Here is a 26,358-nt window from a genome sequence, read left to right as displayed (position 1 = left end):
CCTGCAATGATATAAATTTTCATTCTATTGTTCAAAAGTTCTTTTTACTATTTTTAATCATTAAAAAGTTATATTATCGAATCTCTTTGGATTTATAGTATATCTATTAGTTTGAAGGCAAATATAACTAAATGAATATGCATTTTTAAAATGGGCCATATACTATTTATACTGGGAACATTAAACCATTTTTTAAAGCTGACATCTTGGCTGGGCGTGGTGGCTCATGCCTGTAATCTCAGCCCTGTGGGAAGCCAAGGCGGGAGAATCAGTTGAGGCCAGGAGTTTGAGACCAGCCTGGCCAACATGGTGAAACTTCATCTCTACCAAAAATAAATAAAAAATAAAAGTGGGCAGGCGTAGGGGTGCACACCTGAAGTCCCAGCTACTCATGAGGCTGAGGTAAGATCGCTTGTGTCCAGGAGCTCAAGGTTGCAGTGAGCCATGATTGGGCCATTGCACTCCAGCCTGGGCAATGGAGTGAGACCCTGTTGGAACGGAAAGGGAAAGGGAAAGGGAGAGGGAAAGGGAAGGGAAGGATCCTTTTACCTCATTCAATGCAACAAGAATTGAATACTACACATCTTATGTGCACTAGAATCTAAGTTCCACAGGGCAGGGATTTTTTGTTGTTTTATTAACTGATACAAACCCAAGTCTAGACTAAGGGCCTGGCATATTGTAGGCACTCAAATATTTGCTTAATGGGGAAATATAAAAGAAGGATAAGGTGGTAACATAGAACTTTCCCATAAGAAGCCTTAAGGGCTGGGTGCGGTGGCTCATGCTTGTAATTCCAGCACTTTGGGAGGCTGAGGTTGGTGGATCACCTGAGGTCAGGAGTTTAAGACCAGCCTGGCCAACATGGTGAAACCTCATCTCTACCAAAAATACAAAAATTAGCCGGGGTTGGTGGCAAATGCCTGTAATCCCAGCTACTTGGGAGGCCGAGGCAGAATTGCTTGAACCTGGGAGGCAGAGGTTGCAGTGAGCCAAGATCACGCCACTGCATTCCAGCCTGGGCAACAAGAACAAAAGTCTGTCTAAAAAAAAAAAAAGACGCATACATAGAATGCAGTTAAATTAAGCAAAGGTTCAAGAGTAGAAATGAACATTATAAGCAAGAGTTGAGAAGAGTTACAGAATAGAGAACAATACCAATTCAAGGGACTACGACTCATTCTTTTTTTTTTTTTTTTTTTTTTTTTGAGATGGAGTCTCGCTCTGTTGCCCAGGCTGGAGTGCAGTGGCACGATCTCGGCTCACTGCAAGCTCCGCCTCCCGGGTTCACACCATTCTCCTGCCTCAGCCTCTCCGAGTAGCTGGGACTACAGGCGCCCGCCACCGCGCCCGGCTAATTTTTTGTATTTTTAGTAGAGACGGGGTTTCACCATGGTCTCGATCTCCTGACCTCGTGATCCGCCCGCCTGGGCCTCCCAAAGTGCTGGGATTACAAGCGTGAGCCACCATGCCCGGCCAAGGGACTCATTCTTTTGGGTTGTTCTCCTTTAACATGGGAGGCAACCAGTAACACTGCCAAATCACATCACATAACAGATAAGCCCTAAATTGGTGAAAGGATTACTTCCCTCATTAAGCATAGTTCTGATCGTGACAGAACAAAGGAGAATGTCCCTAAGAATTCTCATTACTGTATCACAGCAACTTGTATTTACAACAAAAATCCAATTCTCTATATAACACATTGCTTCCTAACAACACGCAAGGTAGGTATCACCAATTTATAAATAGTAAAAATGTGATTTAACGTGTAACTTTGCCAATGCCCATAGTGTAAGTTCTGGAGCTAGGATGTGACCTAGAGCCATCTGGTGGTAAAGCCCATGATCCCACTTACACCAGATACCGTTTAGCAGACTTGTGGTATCCACGTCACTCTTCCTGTTTCAGCAGTAATCTGGTGTGTTTCAATAGATGGAAATATCTCTCAGGAACCTACAATTTGACTTTTAATTTCGGGAGGGAAAAGGAATTCAAATTAGCAATTAGTAAACATAGGAATATTCTATAGAGCATTGTCAGAGTTGCAAATGCCACAAGGTATAGAAAAAGCCTGGTTCATACCAACTCGGTGCTTCCCTCTTGATCCCTCCAGAAGGGCAGCAACAAGGGAAAGACTGGTACGTGTGGACACAGTAAAGTAATCCTGACTTATTTTAATAAAAACCTGTTACTGACAAAGGTGATTTTAAGATTTGTTGTTGGGCCGGGCGCGGTGGCTCACGCTTGTAATCCCAGCACTTTGGGAGGCCGAGGCTGGCGGATCACGAGGTCAGGAGATCGAGACCACGGTGAAACCCTGTCTCTACTAAAAATACAAAAAAATAGCCGGGCGTGGTGGCAGGCGCCTGTAGTTCCAGCTACTCGGAGAGGTTGAGGCAGGAGAATGGCGTGAACCCGAGAGGTGGAGCTTGCAGTGAGCCGAGATTGCGCCACTGCACTCCAGCCTGGGTGACAGAGCAAGACTCCGTCTCAAAAAAACAAAAAAAAAAAGATTTGTTGTTGTTGCTACTTATGTCAGTTTAGGAAGTTGACAAGTTCATGTGGACTAGTATTAAGAATTTATCAAACAAACGTTCCATGGACAATTCTGGCCTATTACAATGAATGTACTCTAATTTTCAATGGATATGGAAAAGTACTTGTAACAGATATAAAGCCTCAAGGGTGCCATCAGTTAAACCTCTTAGGATAAACAGTTACTACTGTCTCTGTAGAAATCTATTTGTAGGGCAAGTAAGTGAATTTGACTTACTAGTTGCCAAAGCAGCTCACAGTAAATAAAAACAGGTAATGGCACCTAAATTAAAAGTTGCAATTATTAATAATATTCATCTATTCAAACTAATATATCCCTAGTAGCATATAATATATGCCTAATTTAACATCAGAAATTGCTATGTGAAAATAATTTATTAGGCATATGTCAAAAGCAAGATGTTTGCAAAAAAAGAAAAAAAGATTGCGCTGTTGATGTGATTCAAATTCTCCTGTTACATCATTTACCATCTTTGACTTTTCTGATTTTAAAGGTAATGCAGCATTTTCTATTAACCTACAATTGCCTCTAAGAGTTCTAATTATGTGCAAACAGAAAAAGCAATTGGATGTGGGGTAGGGGTGCATGTCAAAGGCTGCCCCCAAATCCAGGCTACACACAGCCTGAGTCTACTAACTCGGTTTCATGGCTCTGCAGTCCACAGAATCTGAGTTGGAGGCGAAGGAGTCTGGGATCACGTAGGAGCTAATCAAGTCCTTGTACCCTCAGCAGACACGCATCTGTGCATGGTGCTGGACCTGCATCATCCTCCTGAGTATGAATGTCCTGCATTGCCTTCCTCTTCCTCTGGCCAGTGGCCATGCTTTCCATCTCTGGCTATCCTGCTCAAATCCTGCAACCCTGCCAAGAGTTGGAGAAAAAAACTGGTGAAACCAGTACTCAAGCTCATGCTTCAGGTGGGTTTCTTTTTAGCTGGGTTCCTGGCTAAAGTGAAAGGGAAAAAGGCAACCCAAGACAAGGCCCCTATCTTCGTTACAGCACCACGGTCCACTGTCTTTGACTCAATCCCCTGTGTGGTGGTGGGGTTACCCTCAGTGGTCTCTGCAAGTCAAAACGTGCAGATCCCGTTGGCTGGGAAATTCCTACGGTCAACACAGCTGGTGCTTGTGATCCGAGAAGACCCTAATTCCAGGAAGAATACTAAGGATGAAATCCTGAAGTGAGCGACATTTGGAAAGAAGTGGCCACAGATTCTGATTTTCCTAGAAGGTATGTGCACCAATAGCTACTGTCTAGTCACTTTTAAACTAGGGGCCTTCTGTCCAGGTGTTCCTGTGTAGCCAGTGCTGCTCAGGTACCCAAACACCCTGGACACGGCAATCTGGACCTGGCAGGGATTTACAGCCTTCCAGGCCTGTATGTTGACACTCAGTCAACTCTTCACCAGGGTAGAAGTTGAGTTTATGCCTGTTTATATCCCAAATGATGAAGAAAAAAAAGACCCCATCCTTTTTGCCAATACAGTACACATCAACATGGCAAATGCTCTGGGGTGCCTGGGACAGGGCACACTTATGAAGACTGCAGACTGATGATCTCCGCAGGTAACCTTCAACTACCTATAGAAGCTGATTTGGTGGAATTTACAAAAATTAGCCAGAAGTTGAAGTTAGACGGGGATAACATTCATCAGCATTTGGATGAATATGCTGCAATTGCAGTTGCCTCAAAAGGAGGGAAGATAGGAATTGAAGAATTTTCAAGTTATTTAAAACTCCCAACTTCAGAGCCCTTGAGACAAACCCCTGCCCTCTTTGGCAGGAATAATGATGGTAGCATAGACTTCAGAGAGTATGTAATAGGTCTGACTGTTCTATGCAATCCTGCCAACATTGAAAAGAGTCTGCAAATGTCCTTTAAGCTTTTTGATCTTGATGCGGATGGTTTAATAACAGAGCAGCAGTTCGCTGCTATACTTCAGGCAGCTTTTGGAGTGCCAAATCTTGATGTTTCCAGGCTCTTTCAGGAAATAGCTGGACAGAAATCAGTGTACATTTCATATGAGAGATTTAAGAAATTTGCCCTGAAGCATCCAGCATATCCCAAGTTATTTAATTCACACCTAGACCTCCAGGCAGCCTATATATATTCGTTACCCCAAAAAGTACAGTTTTAATCACTGTATTCAAATGTGACACATTAGCCCCGAAAATAGTGAAAGTATCTTCTAGGTAGAAATGATAATTGAAGTAAAAATTACTCTTTGAGGAAAAACTCAATAGTTTTCACTCTAAAAGCATAGACAATTAAGATATTTAAAATATGCTTGAGGAATATTTCAGTTAGATTTAATAGTATCTATTTGTCTTCTTTCTTAAGATAGCATTTGTTTTAATGTGACCTAAATGTAGAAGAACAAGTGATCTAGTCATAAACTTTGTTCACTCAGCAGGGTTCTAGTTAGCGCCTTTATTGTATTTAATGCTAAAATAAGGCCAGAGGAACATTAAAGCCTATCACCTGTCCCTCACTGTTGCAGAAAAAAGTATCACGTTAAGAGCTACACTTGGGCAGGCACAGTGGGTCATGCCTATAATTCCAGCACTTTGGGAGGCTGAGGTGGAAGAATCGCTTGAGACCAGGAGTTTGAAACCAGCCCGGGCAACACGGCAAAACCCCGTCTCTAAACAAAATACAAAATCAGCCTAGTGTGGTAGCATGCGCCTGTAGTCCCAGCTACTCAGGAGGCTGAGATGGGAGGATCACTTCAACCTGGGGGGCAGGTGTTGCAGTGAGTGGATATTGCACCACTGTATCAGCTTGAGCGACAGAGATCCTATCTCAAAAAAAAAAAAAAAAAAAAGAGCTACACTGACAGTAAATAAAAACATTAAATTACCATTTGCATTTCCTCCAAAAAAAGGAAAGAGCTATATAAATACCTCTTTAGTCATTTGAAAAGTAGCCTCAATTTTCTTATTTATTTATTTATTTATTTTGAAGCAGAGTTTCATTCTTGTTGTCCAGGCTGGAGTGCAATGGTGCAGTCCTGGCTCACTGCATCCTCTGCCTCCCGGGTTCGAGGGATTCTCCTGCCTCAGCTTCCCAAGATGCCTGGGATTATAGGCATGAGCCACCACACCCGACTAATTTTATATTTTTAGTAGAGATGGGATTTCTCCATGTTGGTCAGGTTGGTCTCAAACTCCTGACCTCAGGTGATCCACCCTCCTCGGCCTCCCAAAGTGTTGGGATTACAGGCGTGAGCCACCGTGCCTGGCCACATCTTCTTATTTTTCAAGATAAAATAAATATTAGGAAGATACAGTGTTGGGAATACATTGCAACAATTATATATGGTATGCCTGTCCCCTGCTTGCCTTTTTAAAGTATAGAAGTGATTATTTAGAATGAGAAATCACAACAGATTACAATTTCTGGAAAGCTGAAAAAATATCATAAACATAGGTCATAAATATAGGAATTTTGACAAATTTCATTCTGTATGACTTTAATCGAAACACAAAAAAAGTGTTTATAATTAACATGTTCTGCATTACTGAAAATATTCTTTTTGTTCCAATAAGGCATCAATGAGAATTGAAGCCTCTACTTATTTACACATTTATTTCCAATACCTGTCGCTATGTGACATCTTCACATAGTGATGTGACCCTTGGGCCCTACCCCTTCATGTCACCATGCAGGATGAATCAGCAAAGTATTCCTGGAAACCATTCCTATACCGGACAGGGAGCAACAACCTATCTAGACATAGAAGTGAATGTGAACTGACAAACATACTCCACCAGCCCTAATCACTGAATCCCCTACTTAGTTTCACTGTGACTGAATCTTAAAGATGCTTGTAGCTACTCAGTAGCACCAGATATGAGGTAACATTTGACCAAAGTTTGCCAACTTTACAAAAACATAACCAAGTAAACACATTTTTAGGGATGCTACTAGAACCCTAGAAGGGGCTTATGGAAGTGGGGCACCTAAAGCTTTAACTTTGTCAGTTTCCTGATACTTTCAGAAGGTAGAAAGAAAGAAGAGAAGAATGGGAGAAAGGTAAGGAGATGAGGAAGGAAAGGAAAAGAAAAAAAATCAAATATTATTTTGAGATAATTTCCATGCAGTTCTGCCCTGAAAAAAAAAAAAAAGGATTTGGATAAGTGATTTTTCATAATCCCCATCCGGTGCAATATTCCCATGATAATAAATGCATATATAGATATAGAATTCAATATAATGATTTGTTTAAATGTACTGAAAATTATTCATTTAAATAAGAGCTTTCACTTAAAAGTAATTATCAAGCAATATCTTTATTCAAACAGTGGTAGTGCAACTTAAACATTTGTAGAACTCTTTTAAGGTTGTTTCTCTTTAGATAGTGAGCCATACAAAAAAGCAGGGTCATTATTATACTCTCTACATTTTAACCTCAAATGTTTAGCTGGGCATGGTGGTGCATGCCCATAGTCCCAGCTACTCAGGAGGCTGAGGTGGGAGGATTGCTTTAGCTAAGGAGGCACAGGTTGCAGTGAGCTGAGATCACGCCACTGCACTCTAGCCTGGGCAACAAAGCAAGACTCTTTCTCAAAAAAAAAAATAAGTTTAACATAGCTTTGTTTAAACCCTCTTTAACACTTAACACTTAAATTTTTTTTATTTTAAAATAAATACAGATACAGAAAACCATATCAGGGAAATCTATAGCTAATAATAATTATTTTATATCATAAATATCTGTATTTCATATTCTAAATATAATCTTTTTTAAGATGAATACTCTTAGCCAGGTGCGGTGGCTCACACCTGTAATCCCAGCACTTTGGGAGGACGAGGCAGGCGGATCACAAGGTCAGGAGTTCAAGACCAGCCTGGCCAATATGGTGAAACCCTGTCTCTACTAAAAATACAAAAATTAGCCGGGCATGGTGGCAGGCGCCTGTAGTCCCAGCTACTTGGGAGGCTGAGGCAGAAGAATCGCTTGAACCCAAGAGGCAGAGGTTGCAGTGAGCCAAGATTGTGCCACCGCACTCCAGCCTAGGCAACAGAGGAAGATTCTGTCTCAAAAAAAAAAAAAAAAAAAAAAAAAGTTGAATACTCTTGCAACCAACACTCAGATTGAGAAATAAAACTTGTCCAGCCACCTTACAAGCTCTTCCATACCCCTATCATAATTACAAACTCCCTCTTTCTCTCAAAATTAAGCTCCTTTCCTGACTTGGATAGCTTCACTTCCTGTATTTCTTTGCTTTTTTAATCATCTAAATGTGCATATTTTGATACTGTGATGCTTAATTTTATGTGTCAACTTGGCTAGGCCATGGTACCCAGATATTTGGTCACAGATTACTCAAGATGTTTCTGTGAAGAGATTGTTTATATGAGATTAACATTTAAATCAGTAGACTGTGAGTAAAGCTGATTGCCCTTCATAATGTAGGTGGGCCCCATCCAATCAGTTAAGGCCTTAATAGAAAAAGATTGACCTACCCTGAAGAGGGGAGAATTCTGCCAGCAAACTGCCTGCAGACTTAATGTGCAATTCTTCCCTGGGTCTACAGCTTTCAGGCCTACCTGCAGATTTGGGGGTTGCCAATCCTTTACAATTGTGTGAGCCAGTTCCTTAAATCCTGCCCCCTACCCCCCGCCCCCCCCCCCCACACACAGAGTTCTCCAGAGAAACAGAACCAATTGGGTATATATATATATATATATATATATACATCTCCAGAGAAACAGAAAACTCTAATAATAGATGCTATTCCTAGACCCCACAGTTTATTCATGCGCATTTTTGACATTGGATGTTTTATCTCCCTACATTGTAGCCCATGAAAGATATTTTTTAGGCCTTTTAAAATCTACAGACTTCCCTTCCATCCCTTATTTTGCTTACACTTTTTCTATTACAGAACCTAGGCTGTTTGATCTGTGGAATTTCCCATAGTCTGCATTTTGCCAACTGCATATTTATGGTACAAATCAGTATATCCTTCTGCCCTTTGTATTTTCTGCTGATTGGAATCCAGAGGCTTGATCAAATTCAGGTTTGATTCATTTGACAAGATCATACATGTAGTGTGTTTTTCAACAGAAAGCATATATTGCCTGGTTTTCTTTTTGTGATTTTTGCAGCTATGGCTGCTCATCACTTAGATCATTGAGGGTTGTAATATGGTGCTATTCTGATTCTGTAATCGCTTTTCTTTTTTGAAATGGCTTTTCCAAATGGCTGCCTATTCTTAAATATGATGGCAGGAAGAAATCAAAATCACAACTTCCCTGTACATGAAGACCTTCAGTGGTCATCATCACTATCACCTTTGTAAACCCACCACATCCATTGGAGCTAGTAAAACTTAACTGCTAGGAGGAAACAAACACTAACAGCAAAATGACATTGCCTATTTGAATGGAAGACAATGTGGGGGGAAAGGTAAAACTCTAAAGAGTAACCTTCAGAACTACTTTGTGATGATAAGTCATAAGCTTAGCAGAATTTTACATGGATTATCTCATTTAGTCTTTCTAACCACCACATGAGATACCCTTATTCCCATTATAGGGAAACTGAGGCTTGGAGAGCTTCATGGATCAGCACAATAGACTAAAGCTCAATAGACTTAGACTATTAGACCAGTAGGCTAGGTCACACAACTAATAAACAACTTAAATTGGATTCAATATCATGATTCTAAAGTCTATGCTTTTAACCATTACATACCTGCAGGGAAAAGTCCAGAAACAGTATAAGTGAGGTTTGTGCAGAATTCTCAGCTTTATCAGTTCTTTATGTTGCTGTTAGCCCTGAGAGGACATTGAACAGATTAACAGTTGACCAATACTAAGGCAAAAAATTACTGCACCCTCACCCTTGGGCATAGAACATTCAGCAATTTATTTTTTATTTTTTATTTTTTGAGACAGGATCTTGCTCTGTCACCCAGGCTGGTTTGCAGCAGTGTGACCTCAGCTCACTGCAACTTCCACCTCCTGGGCTCAAGTGATCCTCCTGCCTCACCCTTCTGAGTAGCCAGGACCACAGGTGCGTGCCACAACCCAAGGCTAATCTTTCTTATTTTTGATAAAGACGGGGTTTTGCCATGTTGCCCAGGCTGGTCTCAAACTCCTGGACTCAAGTGATCCACCCACCTCAGCCTCCCAAAGAGTTGAGATTACAGGCATGAGCCACTGCACCCAGCCAGTAAAATTTTTTTTAAAGCAATGTATATAAAGCCTCTATAATTAAAACTGTGATATTGGCACATGAATAGATGGCCTGAACAATGTGATAGACTAGAAAGTCCAGAAATAGAACTAAGGGACAAAACAATTTAGCATATGATAAAAGTGGCATCTAAAATGAGAAGGGGAAAAGTTGACTTTTAATAAACGGTATTGGGATAACTAGATAGCCACTTGGAAAAAAATAAAATATACAATTGGATCTTTTCTTCATACCATGTAACAAGATAAATTCCAAATGAATTAAATAGCTAAGCATAAAAAGTGAAATCACACATTATTAGGGGAAAGTGTATGAATTCTTTTACAATCTGGAAGTTAGGATAATCTTTCCACCTATGACTCAAAGTCCAGAAACAATGAACAAAAAGAAAGAATAAATTTGACTACATTAAAACAAAAACACCAAGGGAAAAAAAACAACCACTAAAAGCCAAGCCAAGTCAGAAGACAAATGACAAATGGGAAAAATATATTTGCAAATTATATCACAGACAACACTAATATCTCCAACATCTAAAAATAGAGAAAAGACCAAAAGCAAAATGGGCAAAGGATATGAATAATCATTCAAAAAAGAAATTAAAATGGCAGCTGAGTGAAATGTAGTGGAATTGCCATCATAAAAAGAATTAACAAAGACCTGCATTTTTATGGCATAACCTCTAGGATATACTGTTTTGTGTGTGTGTGTGTGTGTGTGTGTGTATACACATTTATTTTTATTGTAACAAAGCAACTTGTACACTTTTAATGTTTAAAACTGAGCATCATCTTTCCTTTCCAGTGAAACAAAAAGAAAATTTAAAAATAAACAGGAACAAAATTACAATAGAGAATGTCAATTCCAAATAAGATCCTACAGGTTCTGCTGATTCTCCCACTGAGTGGCAGGACTCAAGTCATCATTAGGAGAGAATTTATTTTAAAAGTGTCATCTTAAACTACAAGGATGTCTGTCAAATATCACAATTAAACATGCCAAAGAAGAAGCCATGTTGTCAAAATGCCCACTTAACCCACCCAAACATCTCAAATCCACCCTTTGCTGACCTTCTATAACCCCATTTTTTAAAGTTTTTTTTTCTTTTTTTAAACAAGAGAAAGTAGACAGATACATGTTGGTAAATGCTAACTGTCCATATTGTCCCTTTGACCTACATAGAGACACAGTGTACTCTCTGAGCCCAATATACAGAGAAAGGAGGAAAAAAGCTAGAATTCTATGCACTACTACACAGGGGCCTAGCATCCTCCAGCTTCCAGCAGAGCGAAGGGAGCAGGTTTTTCTTTTTCCCCACAGAGCTCGGTGGTGTTGATTGCATACAGTTTTTGTTCAGACAGGAAGGGATAAAAATGAACTTCGAACAGAAAGGGGTAGAGACTCTTTTCCCATTGTATTCTGCTCAAGGTATTTCCCCCCAAATAAGTTGAGAACCATGGAGTAGAGAAAAGAGAGCTTAAGAACAGGGTGACTGAGCACAAGAGGAAAAAAAAAAAAAAGACTGCAACTTGCTCCCAGGGCTGGAGACAGTTTTAAAAAAGGAAAGTTGGAGTCCATCAGTGTTCTATTAGTCATCTTCTCCTTCATCCTCCTCTCCTTCCTCCCCTTCATCATCATCTTCATCTTCTTCACCTTCATCCTCATCCCCTTCATCAATATCTTCTAATTCTTCCTCCCCTTTATCATCATCGTCGTCGTCATCATCATCATCATCATCATCATCATCATCATCATCATCATCATCTTCTCCTTCTTCTTCATCATCCATATCAGGAACCAAGTAATACTGTAATGGGTTTGGCCAAATATCATCTTTGATGACCTCTTCTAACTCATCAGCACCTGCATCAGAATGATCAGTAAACCGGGTAAAGAAGCTCTCTGGTTCCTCATGCTGCCTCTTCCTGTTGGCTTTATTCTGCGTTTGACTTGAACGTTTCGTCAAATCCTTTCCAGATTTCCATTTGATTTCGGTGGACTTTGAAGGTGGATCACCACTCTTATTCAGATGAAATTCTTTGGAGAAAACTTTATTTTCAAAGTAAGGATTTTCATCAAAATAAAAATCTATTCTGTAACCTGATTTAATATCTTCAAATTCTGTCACTTCAACTTTGGTCAAATAATGCAGTGCCTCTTCTTCCTCCTCCCCAAGCAGTGCAGACACTTGTGGATGGTTGACAAATGTTGTTATCCCAAAATTTGGGATTTTGGCGATCAATTCTGACCCCTTCTGAAAAAATGGTTGGCGGAGTTTGTTATATTTCTGTTCTACTTTCAAAATCTCCTCACTGTCTTGTTCCTTAAGTCTGTCTATTTCATTTTGTACTTCATCAATGTGTTCAATTGCTTCTTGCTGTTCTTTTTCTCCCTTCTTCGGCAAGCCTGCAGAGGCCAATGTCTCCTCCAGTCCCAGAGCAAGAGGTGGTCTTTGTTTCTTCTTTTGAAGCGGGAGTGGAGACTGGCGTTTAGGGGCCATGCTGTTAGAGAAGTCCAAGAACCAGACCACAAGTCTCCTCGCTCGTCTGGAAGCAGGCAGAACATTCTAGGATATACTGTTAAATGAGGAAAAACAAGATGCAGAATACTAAATATAGTATGCATGTTACCTTATGTTTAAGAAGGGGTGATCTGAGTACATGGAGTATGTGGAATACACACATATACATATACACATTCATTCTTTTTTCCAAGGTAATAAAGGAATTTACCCACTTTATTTCTAGTAGTATGTAGTTTCACTTTTTATATTTAGCTGTCTTATCCATTAAATTTTTATATATAGTTCTTTTTTTTTTTTTTTGTGAGATGGAGTTTTGCTCTTGTCACCCAGGCTGGAGTGCAGTAGCTTGATAATCGGCTCACTGCAAACTCCACCTCCCAGGTTCAAGCCATTCTCCTGCCTCAGCCCCCCGAGTAGCTGGGATTACAGGCCTGCACCACCACGCCCAGCTAATTTTGTATTTTCAGTAGAGACAGGGTTTCACCATGTTGGCCAGGCAGGTCTGGAACTCTGAACCTCAGGTGATCCGCCCACCTCGGCCTTCCAAAGTGCATTACAGGTGTGAACCACCATGGTCAGCGAACTTTTATATATAGTTCTTAAAAACAAACAACCACCACCACCACAACAACAAAAAACCACTACTCAGCAGGGCATGGTAGCACATGCCTATAGTTCCAGCTACTCAGGAGGTTGAGGCAGGAAGATCACTCGAGCCCAGGAGTTCAAAGTCAGCCTGGACAACACAAGAAGATCTCTCTCTCTGAAAAGCTTTTTGCTTTTTTAAAAAAATTTATTGAGATGGAGTCTCCCTCTGTTGCCCAGACTCAAGTGCAGTGGCGCCATCTCGGCTCACTGCAAACTCTGCCTCCCGGGTTCAAGCGATTCTCCTACCTCAACCTCAAGTAGCTGGGATTTGAAGTTTTTCATATTAAAACTTTCATTTTTTGTTTTGAAACAGGGTCTCACTCTGTCACTCAGGCTGAAGTGCAGTGGCACAATCACGGCTCACTGCAGCCTCTAACCCCTGGTTTAGGCGATCCTTCCACCTCAGCCTCCTGAGCAGCGAGGATTACACGCATGTGCTACTACACCTGGCTTTAATTTTATTTATTTATTTATTTAGTAAGTAAGTAGAGACGAGGCCTTGCTATGCTGCCTAGGCTATTCTTGAACTCCTGGGCTCAAGCAATCCTCCCACTTCAGACTCCCAAAATGTTGGGATTACTGGTGTGAGCCACCAAGCTCAGCCTAAACATTTTTAAAGAGGGAGAAATAATGCATCAAAAATAGGTTTGCTTTCATGAGATTGGAGTTCTTGAAAGAAGTTTTTCCTTCCAAGGCAATTTTACCTAAATTTACTTTTCTTACATTAAGATCACAGTTAAAGATAACACTAAACCAAATTAGGAGTTTAGCCACGTTTACCTTCACAGCTCCCACCGCTAGTTCCTTAAACTCTCTTTTCCTCCTGATCAAAAATTCTTTTCAGGAAGAACATCTGAAAACCTCACTCACATTAAGGGATAAATGACTATAGAGATGAATTAAAATAAAAATAATGCTTTAAGTTAAATTATCTAATGGTAGAATGTGAAGCATCAATGACACGATATTTTTTTTTTAGAGACAGTCTTGTTCTATTGCCCAGGCTAAGTAGTGCAGTGCTGTGATGTGATCATAACTTACTGCAGCCTCAAACTCCTGGCTTCAAGCAATCCTCCCACCTCAATCTCCCAGTGTTGGAATTACAGGCATGAGCTACCATGCCCAGCCATGTTTTGTTTTTTAAGGGAGTATTTACTTATTCTTTAATCATTTCACATAGCCGCCTAAGCTACCTTAAGTTTTTTTTATTTATATATATATGTTTCTTGAGACAGAGTCTCAAGACAAGGCTGGAGTGCAGTAGCACGATCTCGGCTCATTGTAACTTCTGCAGTGAAATGATATAGTTAAGTGATTCTCCTGCCCCAGCCTCCCAAGTAGCTGGGACCACAGGCATGCACCACCACACCTGGCTAATTTTGGTATTTTTAGTAGAACCGAGGTTTCACCATGTTGGCCAGGCTGGTCTCGAACTCCTGACCTCAGGTGATTTGTCCGACTCGGCCTTCCAATGTGCTGGGATTACAGGCATGAGCCACCTCACCCAGCCTAACTTAAGTTGTTTTAAGATAAAACATGAACCAGAAATCATCTGTCACCCATTTCCAACCAGAGAGTAGCCTAGTTGTTACTTTATCAGGTGATAAAGAGGCCTGGTAGAAATCTGGCAGGGCTTTGAAGGGAGTCTGGTGCTAGACTGCCTGGGTGGTTTCTTGATTTTTTTTTTTTAACCTGTGGATATTTAAGGTATACAACATGATGTTTTGACATACATAGTGAAATGATATAGTCAAGCACATATCATCACACAGTTACTTTTTTCCCTCTCACCACACACAGTTATTTTTTTGTGGTATGAGCACCTAAAATCTACTCGCTTAGCAAATTTCTAGTATACAACAAATATTATTACCTATAGTTCTCATGCTGTACATTAGATCTCTATACTTACTCATCCTACATAAATGCAACTTTGTACCCTTTGACCTACATCCCCCCCCACCCACCTTTCTACTGTTTATGTACTTTTTAAAAGATCCTACGTATGGCAGTATGCAGTATTTGTCTTTTTTTTTTTGTTTTGAGACGGAGTCTGGCTCTGTCGCCCAGGCTGGGGTGCAGTGGCGATCTCGGCTCACTGCAAGCTCCACCTCCCGGGTTCACACCATTCTCCTGCCTCAGCTTCCTGAGTAGCTGGGACTACAGGCGCCCACCACCATGCCTGGCTAAATTTTCTTGTATTTTTAGGAGAGACGGGGTTTCACCGTGTTAGTCAGGATGGTCTCGATCTCCTGACCCCATGATCCGCCCACCTCAGCCTCCTAAAGTGCTGGGATTACAGGCGTGAGGCAGTATTTGTCTTTCTGAGCCTGGCTAATTTTACTTAACGTCCTCCAGGTTCATCCATGTTGTCACAAATGGCAGGATCTTCTCTTTTAAGAATGATTAATATTTCATTGTGTATATATATATATACAACATTATCCATTAATCTATCCTAGGGACAGTTAGGTTGTTTCCATATCTTAGCTATTGTGAATAATGCTGCAACAAACATGAAAGTGCAGATATCTCTATGAGGTGCTAATTTCATTTCCTTTGGGTATATACCCAAAGAGGGTTTGCTGGGTCATGTCGTAGCTCTATTTTTAATATTTTGAGGAATCTCCATACTGTTTTCCATAATGGCTGCACCAATTTACATTCCTACTAAGAGTATATGTAAATTGACTAAATTTGCCAGTCAAAAGATAAATACTGCCTGGGTTATAATACACCATTATTATGGTGTAACACACCATATATTATAGTGTGATATATGACGTTGTGTGACCTTGGCCAAGTTTACCTACCCTTTGTATGCCTCAGCTTCCTCATCTGTAAATAGGTCTGAAGACAGTACCTAGCTAAATGGTTGTTGTAAGGATTAACTGAGTTAAAACACACAGAGCAAAGAGAGTAGCGTTTATCACATAATAAGGATTCAAATATAAGCTACTATTATTTTATCTTTGACACCCCTCTTTTCTACAGGAATAATTAGGAATCAATTATCCATCCAAGCATTTGGGAATTAATTTAAAAAAATCAATTATCCAGTTATATTTTTCAGAATTAAGATGTCTGAATATTTGAGAGGGGCATTATCTGAAGAAATGGTTACCTCTTGGCCAATCTTATGGTACAAACACAAAGTCCATATATTCCCCTCCCCCTTCTTTTCTTTTCTCTTTTTTTTTTTTTTTTTTTTTGGTAGAGACAGGGTCTCCTTATGTTGCCCAGGCTGGTCTCTAATTCCTGGGCTCAAGTGACCCTCCCGCCTTGGCCTCCCAAAGTGCTGGGATTACAGGTGTAAGCCACCGCAACCTGGCCAATGCATTTTCCAAGCAATTACTATTCTTCACCTTATGTGTAGAGTTCGTGAATGAAACAGATTTTTTTTTTTTTTTTTTTTTGAGACAGGGTCTTGCTGTGCTGTTCAGGCTGGAGTGCAGTGGTGCAATCATGGCTCACTGCAGCCTTGACCTCCCGGGCTCAAGCCATCATTCTGCCTCCGCTTCCCAAGTAGATGGGACTTGCCCGGCCCGAATCAGAACTACTGAGTTTTCTTCTTTTGGAGGCAGTAATCAAATAAAAAATACCAAAACCTTAAATGATAATCACGTTTGCTTCTTTATTTGGGACAAAATAGAATTCTATATTTCATCCATCCACCACTTCACTGCTCAAAGACTTTGCCCCTTACCTATTTGCTCTCTTCTTGGTCATAAATGTTGGCCCGGTCCTATTACCTGAGCTTTCTCCGATCAAGTCCAAAAGCTTATATAAGCCACTCTGCGGATAAGAAGGGGATGGGGCCTTCTAGTTGCTGTAAGTATCTCTTATATAGGACTCAGAATTGTTCTGACAGGCAGTTTATGAAGTTCTTCCCCTACCCCTCCCATCGCCAATTTTTCTTGCCCCAACATTTATACCTCAGGGTTAAGAAGCCAGGTGAGGGGGTGTGACTCGCCCAGTCTTTAGTTGGAAAAAAGTGTAGACCTGTGAGGAAGACACAGCATACAAAGGCTGCATGTGCTGATTTGAACTTGAGCCTCAGTAAAACATTGAAATGAATGAACACCAACCGGAAGGGAAAGAAGAGGGGAGGGGATAAGGAGCCTGAGGATTGGTTTGCCCCGCGGGATGGTCGGCACCGGAGCCATAAGAGGCGGGGTGCCCGCCGGCAGAAGTAAACAGAGCGAGTACGCCTGCGCACGCTCTTCCTGGGTCACGAGCCGGCTCGGTTCTGGGCCTCTGAGGCTCCCCACCGCGGTCCGGCTGTTCTGGGAGACTGTCTACAAACCGACGAGAGGCGTCAACCTTTTACCCTAGGGGGCGGATTTGGGTAGGAGCCGAGCGTTCGGTCGGAAACGCCCCCTTCTTCCTCCTGGGCGGGGCAAGTGTGGCCAAGTACTGGGCCTCCAGGGCGCGGTACCTCTGTGACACATGGCTCGCTGTGGGGAAGGCAGTGCGGCCCCCATGGTACTTTTGGGGTCCGCTGGAGTTTGCAGTAAGGGGTTGCAAAGGAAGGGGCCGTGTGAGCGGCGCCGGCTGAAGGCGAAGGTGTCGGAGCAGCTCAGCCAGGATTTGCTCAGGTAGGAGGAGGCGGGAACTCTGGCTGCTTCAGTTCCTAAATCGCCCACCTCCGTCCCAGAAGCTGTGGCTTCTTTCGGCTCTGCCTCCCCCCTCCCTCAGCACTTGGTTCTCCTCGCCTCAGGCGACTGAGGGTCGTTAGCCAGTCTCCCCACTATTCCGAAAAGTGGCTTCGCTCGCCCTGAATAAACAATCCCGAGCACCACGACACCCATGTACCAGATTCAAAAGGAAAACAAAAAAAGCTTAGGTGTGTGCAGCACCAGTTTGCTAGAAATATCTCAACACAGGCACGCTTAGTTGTTTCAAATCACTAAGGTCGGGTGGATCCAGGTCCTGAAACGTACACAATTTTTAAAATAAGCTTATACTATTTTAATAAAAATAATAAAATTAGGAAGACGATTATTTGAAATGAGGAAAGAACAATACTATAGTCTTGGAGGTCTCTTCTGAGGTCTCTTTAAACAATTTACCAGAAATGCTTCCTGATTGCGACCTGGCTTCCTCTCTCCACCTAGAGCTCTCTGTAGCTCCCAGCAACTCTCAGCTCCTGTGAGGACCAAAGCAAATGGAGGGTCGTCCTGACATTTAACCTTTGTAAGCCTCATGGATATCCATCTCGGGTTACTGGGAATCCAGCTAAAGTAATTTCAGCTTACAAAGAAAATGAAGCTTAGAAATATGACCTAGCTAATGTACGTTTCCAGCAAGACATTGATTCTTAAACTTCAGTGTGCATCACTGAAATTTTCCATTTCTAACAAGGCCCCAGGTGATGCTAATGCTGCTGGCTAGGGTGACTGTGAGAACCACTGAGGTAAACGTAATTACTAATAATTAAAAGTTGTGCAGCATTCTACTTTTTTTTTTGAGACGGAGTCTCGCTCTGTTGTCCAGGCTGGAGTGCAGTGGCGCCATCTTGGCTCACTGCAACCTCCACCTCCCGGGTTCAAGCCATTCTCCTGCCTCAACCTCCCGAGTAGCTGGGATTACAGGCACACGCCACCACGCCCGGCTAATTTTTGTATTTTTTAGTAGAGACGAGATTTCATCATGTTGGCCAGGCTAGTCACGAACTCCTGACCCCAAGTGATCCGCCCGCCTCGGCCTCCCAAAATGCTGAGATTACAGGCGTGAGCCACCGCGCCCGGCCAGGATTCTACATTTTAAAGTGCTTTCTGTCAAAAACTCACCCATACTTAAGGCTCCGATAGCTATAAACAGAATTTATCAAAGTAAAAAAAAAAAAAATCCCTTTAATTTGGGACTATCTACTGGGGAAGCTACTTTGTCTCTACCAGGGAGGGACTGATGAAAAAGATGGAAAAAATAATACTAAAGTTGTTAACATTTCTAGGGTAACACATCTAATTTATATGAAGAAAATGAGGTTAAAGTATTGCTAGTGAACAATTTATCCTCATCTTAGTTACAACTGAGGGTAGGACTCAGAACTCTCAAATTCTTATTATAAACAAAAATAGATGTAGCAAGGTTTTTTTTTAAAACAAAACAAAATGCTCACCCAGCCACCTTAAATGCTATACTAAATTAATTTTCTCCAAGCATAGCAATATCATTTATTTATTCTACAAATACTAATGAAGTATCTAGCACCGACCACGTACCTAGCCCGGTACTAGGTCTTAAGTAATAAAGGTTAATAAAACATTGCTTTGTTGTTTGTCCTTACACTTTAGTGAGAGAGGTAATGGCTAAATAAAAGTGATAGTTGTGGTGGGGTGAGTTGGGAAGACTTTATAGGATGACATTTGAGTGAGCTCTTAGGGATTGGTTAAGAATTGATTAGGTAAAGATTGAGAAGGGAGAGGTAGAGGATATCTAAACAAGGGGAATAAATTTCATGGAAGCACAGAAATTTGAAAGAGCTTGATTGATTTTGAGAAAGCAAGTCGTATTAGACTCTGCCAAATAGTAAGGAACAGAGACACTCCTAGGTTACCTGACGTGACAAGATATGTAGAGAAGTGAGGAAAAGTGGGAGACAGTTTTAGCCGTCAAAAAGCCAGCTCCAGTGTAGAACTGGAAAGTTGATTGGGATATGATAACAGTCATACAATAAGACCACATTGACAAATGGACTGTTATTCAGAGCAGTTGTAAAAAAAAAAAAAAAACTAATACTTATTGCCATCCTACTATTTGCTATACGCTGGGCTTACATGAAATGTTTTACTTACTTCTCTCATGAATCCTGTGAGGTAAGTCTTGTTATTCTCATTTAACGCAAGAGGAAACTGGATGTTAAAAAAGAAATTATGTTGACGCCTATAGTCCCAGCTACTTGGGAGGCTGAGGCAGGAGAATTGTTTGAACCAGGGAGGTGGAGATTGCAGTGAGCTGAGATCAAGCCACTGCCCTCCAGTCTGGGCGTCAGAGCAAGACTCTGTCTCAAAAAAAAAAAAAAAAAAAAAAAGTGATGGAATCAGAATAAGAACCTTGGCAATCTGGCTCTAGAGACTTTCAAATGACTTGCCCAGGGTCACATAACCAGAATATGAACCCAAGCAGTCTGCCTCCTCTACAGTAAACTGATCTTCCAGTTAACTTTGTACCTTCATCTCCTCTTCTGTCCTTACCCATTTCTTTTTCTACTATAGATTTGCTTAAGAATGCTCTTCAGTGCCATCAGTTGGTTCATGTTTATTATAGAACATCTTTGCTCAAGTTCTCCTGCTTGACTACTGCATTGGCCAGTGGCTAACCTTGGTTCAGCCCGTTGTCCATTCAGATGTGATTAGGATGTAGCGGCATGTGGTACAAACCAGGGCCACATATAAGTAATAAATAAATTTGGTAGCTTTATTTGGAAGGAGATTCTATGGCAGGCAATCAAAGTGACAGTAGGTAAGGGTGAATGGGTAGACTAAGACTAGATCACAGGGACTTTCTTCTCCAGTGAAATGTTTGTGATGTATTCTAGAAGCAGTGGAGAACCATCGGTGTTTTTAAAATAGGGAATTAACACATTTTGAATCTGGAATTTAAGGAAAGGGAAATTGGAAACAAGGAGACCAGCTGGGAGATTTTATAATAGTCCAGGGATACATAATGGCAGTAGAAATGGAACAATTGATAGGCTTGGTGATTGATGACATGCTGGGGAACAGGGAAAAGGAAGCATTGAAAATGGCTCCAAATCTTAGGACATTTGAAAGGGAAGCATGTAGGCTACTACCATACCACCCTGAACAAGCCTGATCTTGCCGGAAAGGGAGATGTATAATCAATGTCCAGCAAGCTGTATCCAGGAAACAACTGGAAATATGTTTGGAGTAGAGGAGGGAAGTTTGACTAGCAGATTGGTAGTATCACTAGCACCTAGTTATCCAAATATGAGAAAGAGCCAAGTTGTTCCTTCCCTGCCAATTTTATCAACTGGTGCCAATTTTATTACCTAAATGTATTTTAATTTTATCCTCTCTTTATCACCATTGATCCTCTCCTGGCTTCATTCATCTGTGCGGTAGTTTTCTCATCTTCATTCTCATTTTCATCTAACTCCTCTTCTACACAAATTTATATATTTTGAAAAATAAATTTGCCATTGTTTCAAACCAGTTGCAGGGCAAACACACCTGCTAGCAATAATGTAGGCATACCCTTAAAATGACCCTGTGTGGTGGATATACCTGCGTGTGTCGTGAGCTAGGGAATCTGGGAGTCGCCATCCCAGAGATTCGTTCCTTGTCTGTGAGGAACATCTGAGCTCCTGAGCCCATACTGTGGAACACAGGCTGTAAAGGGGATTGAAGCCCTGGGTTAGGGGGGGTGTATGAAGGTTGCCAGGTGGAGAACATTAAAGGAAGGGGGTTAAGTGAAAATGCTCTATAAACTTCCATGCTGTTTGCAAGGGTTTGCAGTTTTCCTGCCCAGTCCACCACCACTGGACTGTAGGTAAGGTGGTTATCTTGTCCAGCCTGCCACCACTGGACTCTCTCCCCTGTATGTAAGCCCCTAATAAAAGCCCATATCTCGTTTGCTGGCTCTGGGTCTCTTCAGCTTCTGGAGCCTGGTGCCTTCCCTATTGAGGTTTAATAGAGCTTCAGCACACACAATTTTATGACTTCTCTTTCACTGTAGGGTACAGTTAAGCTCTTTGCCTCTTATTCATCTTTATCTCTGCAGCTTCATCTGCCACTTCGCACCCTCTCAGTACTCTGTGCTGACCAACGTATAGTTCCACACTCACACATATCTTTGTAAGGAACATGGAGCCAGGCACTTACTTACCTTGCCTTACTTCCCTAACCAGCTCTTACCCAGTCTTTAAAATCCCATTTGGTTTTCATGCCCTCTATGAGGTCTCTTTTGTCTGTCCCTGAACAAAATTTACTTACGCTATTGAATATATCACACACTTTAATTTTCAGACCTGGCTTCCCTACTATACTATAAACTCCCTGAGGATAGATATTATGTTTTAGTCATCTTTATGTTCCCAGTGCTTAGTACATAGTATGTGCTCGATAAATGTTTAGTGATAACTGGGTTTTATCAGCAGTGTAAATTGCCTTAGATAAGTTATGCTATGGTTTGAATGTTTGTCCTCTCAAAACTCATGTTGAATTTTACAGGCCTGGCTGGGCACGGTGGCTCATGCCTGTAATCCCAGCATTTTGGGAGGCCAAGGCGAGCAGATCACTAGAGGTCAGGAGTTTGAGACCAGCCTGGCCAACGTAGTGAAACCCTATCTCTACTAAAAATAACAAAAACTAGCCTGGCATGGTGGTGCGCACCTGTACTCCCAGCTACTCAGGAGGCTGAGGCAGGAGAATCGCTTGAACCTAGGAGGTAGAGATGCACACCTGGACTCCCAGCTACTCAGGAGGCTGAGGCAGGAGAATTGCTTGAACCCAGGACGTAGAGGTTGCAGTGAGCCAAGATCACGCCACTGCACTCCAGCCTGGGTGACAGAGTGAGACTCTGTCTAAATAATAATAATTTACAGGGTAGGCAGGTGGCTTATTCCTGTAATCCCAGCACTTTGGAAGGCTGAGGGGGATGGATTGCTTGAGCTCAGTGTTGGGGTGATCAGACCCAACACCAGGCCTTGGGGACTACGAAGTTCGGCAGAGTCAAAGGAATGAGACAAGACATAAAGTGGGACCAGGGGCCAATGCTAGTATGGAGGCTGTGAGGGCCCTGAGCTCTGGAAGCCCACACTATTTATTGGTGATCAAACAAAGAAGCAGGTAGTGAGGATGTGGGGGTTGAAAGAAAGCGGTGTATCAAGCGCATGATCTACAGCTGTGACGGTTTAGCATTTTCTTTGAAGCCTATGGAACATGTTCTGCTACTTGAGATAATGGGAAACGTGTTCTTCTGGTTTAAGATACAATTGTTCTATGAGCCTGGGAGTGCTAGAAGCAAGGAGCCAGAGACCACGAGGGGTTTCATGCCCTGAGCCCTGGATTCCATCCAAGCCACGAGGGGTTTAACGCCCTGGGCTTAGATTGTGGTGCGGCAGGGCAGCCTTCCACCCTTTGGCACAGAGCTTGGTGTTCCAGAGGCCACAAGGGGTTTTAGACTCTGGACCCCAGACATGTTCCAAGACTCATTTACATTATGTCAGACATGCAAGCCCTGCCTCAGCGTTTTTCCCGACACTCAGCTTTTCCCCAACACTCAGGAGTTTGAGACCAGCCAGGGGAACATGGCAAAATCCTGTCTCTACAAAAGATACAAAAATTATCCGGGTGTGGTGATGCATGCCTGTGGTCCCAGCTACTTGGGAGGCTGAGGTGGGAGAATCCCTTGAGCTTGGGAGGTGGTTGCAGTGAGCCAAGATGGTACCACTGCACTCCAGCCTGGACAACAGGGCAAGACTCTGTCTCAAAAAAAAGGAAATTTAATTGCCGTTGTAGCAGTATTAAGAGGTATGTCCCTTAAGAAATGATTAAGCCAAGAGGGCTCCACCCTCATGGGTGAGATTGGTAGTGTTATAAAAGGATGAGTTTGGCTCCTTCTTGGTCCCTTTTATCCTCTATCCTTCTACATGTGATGACTTAGCAAGAAGGCCCTTGCAGATGCCAGCACCTTGATGTTGGACTTCCCTGCCTCTGGAACTGTGAACCAATAAATGTCTGTTCATTATAAATTACGTATCCTGTGGTATTCAGTTATAGTAGCACAAATGGACTAAGATAGGTGAATACAGTAGTGGGCAAAGATATGAGATGGAAAGAAGCTGGGCCTTGGCATCATTGAGACTTTGCTCCAGTCTGTCCTTCCTCTGGACTTTACTATTCGATGAGCCAGTAAACTCCTTAATGTTTAAGCCAGTCTAAGTCAGATTTTCAGATTTGTAACATAACAAAATATACTTGAAACTGATAAAAGTGGTTCTATCAAATAAAAAGCACTATATTTTCACATTAACAATTTTATATACACTTTTTTTTTTCCATTTAGCAAGTACTCATGAGCATCTGTTAGCAGCAAGGTGGGTTCCCTCCTGATGGTTGTATGGCTACCAGCTGCAGTGCTTCCTTATTCACTTGAGGGGTAGGATGGGGGGAAGGAGGGTGGGAGGAAAGAACAAATTGAGTGTTTGTAGAGTTTCTATTTCAATTAAAGTTTGAGAGCCCAACACATTTTTGTGTAACTTTAAAAATTACTTATGAAAATAATTTATTGAAAATATTGACCAAACTAAGATGCATCTATTTGGCCATTATTTTCAAGGTTCTGAAAGCTTTTGTGCTCTGAAGCATTTGTTTTGTCTATGGTAAAATGGAGTCATTCAATAAGCAGATACTGAACTCTTGCTGTATACTGAAGATACAGTTTTTGCCCTTGGGGAGTTCATTGTCTAGTGGGGAGAAAGATATGTAAAAATAATAATGATGCAATGACAGAAATGCTGTAATAGAGGTATGTACTGAATGTGATGGGATTAGAGGAAGGAGCCATTAACTTGGTCCTGGGGGAGTTTGAGTGTCATTGGCTGCTTTCCAAGCTTTCACTGTAATGGATATCTTTATTGGTTACTTGTACCTCCTGTAGTGTACTGGTGTGATTGCCACTTTTATATATCCTGTAATACAGAAGTCCTCTGAGAATGCATACCTTGCTGATGATATTGCTATAGTGATATGAAGTTTTATTTAATATTTAGAGAGTAAAATAGTTACTGCAAAGAGGCAAAAGATTATATTATGACATTTTCTATTATGTTGATTTTTATTCTATCACTCACGTATACATGTAATCAGTGGGCTTTACAAGAACTATATCTGTACAATAGCAAAGGGATTTGAAAGGATCACGAATCCATCATTTTAATGATAGATTAGAGCATAATTCTATTTGTGGGAGTGGGAGACTGGAAAAGAGACTAAATGTCACATTTTTGACCGCCACACCTGGATTTCAGACTTGTTAACGAACATTAGCCAGAACTAAGTACCAGTTTCTAACCTGAATTTTCTACTGATATGTGTGGTTTGTTGCTGTCATTAACTATTAACTTTTTTTTTTGCTTCAATTTAAGTAAGAGTTTAAAAAATTGATTCTTTTAAATAATTAATGATCATGTCAACTTTGCATTTTTAAAATAAATCTAAAGAAAGTAGTACATATAAAGGAAAATCAACATAAGTAGCAGAAAATTTTTTTTATTATCAGAAGGAATTCATAAGAAAATATTTTGAAACAGTAGTCTTACTCTTTTAGTGAAATTGTCTTTGTTTTCACTATGAATTTTAGAAAATTAGGCTCCAAGCCAACATTAAACGATGGTCTTTGGAATGAACTGAGAACAAACTGATTTTTGTATTAACTTTATGTTGCCTCTGTATTTTTTAGCTTGCATGTTATTTTAAACCTACTTTATAAAAATATGTATGCGTTTTTTAGTATCACTAATTAAACTATGATTCCTTTTTATTCCTTATAGGCTTCTAAGGGAAGAATTCCATACAGATGTTACCTTCTCTGTGGGTTGTACTTTGTTCAAAGCACACAAAGCAGTCCTTTTAGCAAGAGTTCCTGACTTCTATTTTCATACTATTGGACAGACATCAAATAGTTTAACAAATCAGGAGCCTATTGCTGTGGAGAATGTTGAAGCTTTAGAATTTAGAACATTTTTACAGTAAGTGCTTTCTTTATCCATATAAATCTAATATGTAATTGCTTATTTTTAACATGTATGTTTTTATTTAATATATTTTCATATATATTTTGTAATCTGATAAGAAAAATCCATTCACTTAAATTCCAAATTATCTTAGTAATTAGTGTTAACAGAGGCTAAGTGTTAATATTAGAAGCTTAGTACTGGTAGAGGCTAAGCATTAACCTAAGACTGATCCTGAGAAAGGGGAAATGGTGTGCTCTCCAGTAATTTAAATGAATTATTCTATTCCAGGGTTTCTCAGTAGTGGCACTACAGGCATTTCAGGTTGTATAATTATTTGTTGGGGGGACAATGCTGTGCATTTTAGGATGTTTAGTTGTGACCAAAATGTCTCCAGACATTGCCAGATGTCCTCTGGAGGTCCTAATTGCCCCCTCTTGAGAACCGTTGCTACGTACTGACTCTGTATTGTTGGTATGTGAAACTTTATGTATATTTATAAAAATATAACATCATAACTGTTTTTATTCTCATGGCTTATGTCTTAGTCCATTTGGGCTGCTATAACAAAATACCTTAGACTGGGTAATTTGTGAACAACAGAAATGTATTGATCAAAGTTCGGGAGCCTGAGAAGTCCAAGATCAAGGTGCCAGCAGATTCAGTGAGGGTTAGTTCCTTGAAGATAGTGTCTTCTCTGTGCCCTCACATGGCAA

General features: G+C 41.1%; 2 protein-coding genes across 3 annotated transcripts in view; one reads left to right on the top strand and one right to left on the bottom strand.

Moving 5' to 3' along the window:
* Positions 1-10,731: 10,731 nt before the first annotated feature.
* SETSIP (SET like protein) lies at positions 10,732-16,973 on the bottom strand. Of its 2 annotated transcripts, none has more exons than XM_032151978.2 (2): positions 16,875-16,973; positions 10,732-12,343 (listed from the first exon to the last, which is right to left on the bottom strand). In XM_032151978.2, exon 2 carries the CDS (start codon positions 12,265-12,267, stop codon positions 11,356-11,358), a length of 912 nt encoding a protein of 303 aa, XP_032007869.1. In that variant the 5' UTR covers positions 12,268-12,343; positions 16,875-16,973; the 3' UTR covers positions 10,732-11,355. The 2 variants fall into 2 exon arrangements, with proteins under 2 accessions (XP_032007869.1, XP_058295838.1); XM_058439855.1 differs by lacking the exon at positions 16,875-16,973 and adding an exon at positions 15,456-15,531.
* Positions 16,974-17,177: 204 nt separating this feature from the next.
* Positions 17,178-26,358, top strand: part of BTBD8 (BTB domain containing 8) — a 113,153-nt gene continuing 103,972 nt past the window's right edge. The window contains exons 1-2 of the mRNA XM_032155363.2: positions 17,178-17,537; positions 25,460-25,657. Coding sequence (XP_032011254.1) covers positions 17,389-17,537; positions 25,460-25,657 — 347 coding nt within the window. The 5' untranslated portion in view covers positions 17,178-17,388. The remainder of the gene's footprint in view (positions 17,538-25,459; positions 25,658-26,358) is intronic.

Source organism: Hylobates moloch, unplaced genomic scaffold (assembly GCF_009828535.3).
Source record: "Hylobates moloch isolate HMO894 unplaced genomic scaffold, HMol_V3 SCAFFOLD_5, whole genome shotgun sequence".
NCBI classification, from domain to species: domain Eukaryota; kingdom Metazoa; phylum Chordata; class Mammalia; order Primates; family Hylobatidae; genus Hylobates; species Hylobates moloch.
This window is presented reverse-complemented; position numbering and strand designations above follow the sequence as displayed.

Excerpts from the sequence above, each read along its gene's own strand:
- SETSIP (XM_032151978.2), bottom strand. The coding sequence starts at position 12,267 with ATGGCCCCTAAACGCCAGTCTCCACTCCCGCTTCAAAAGAAGAAACAA.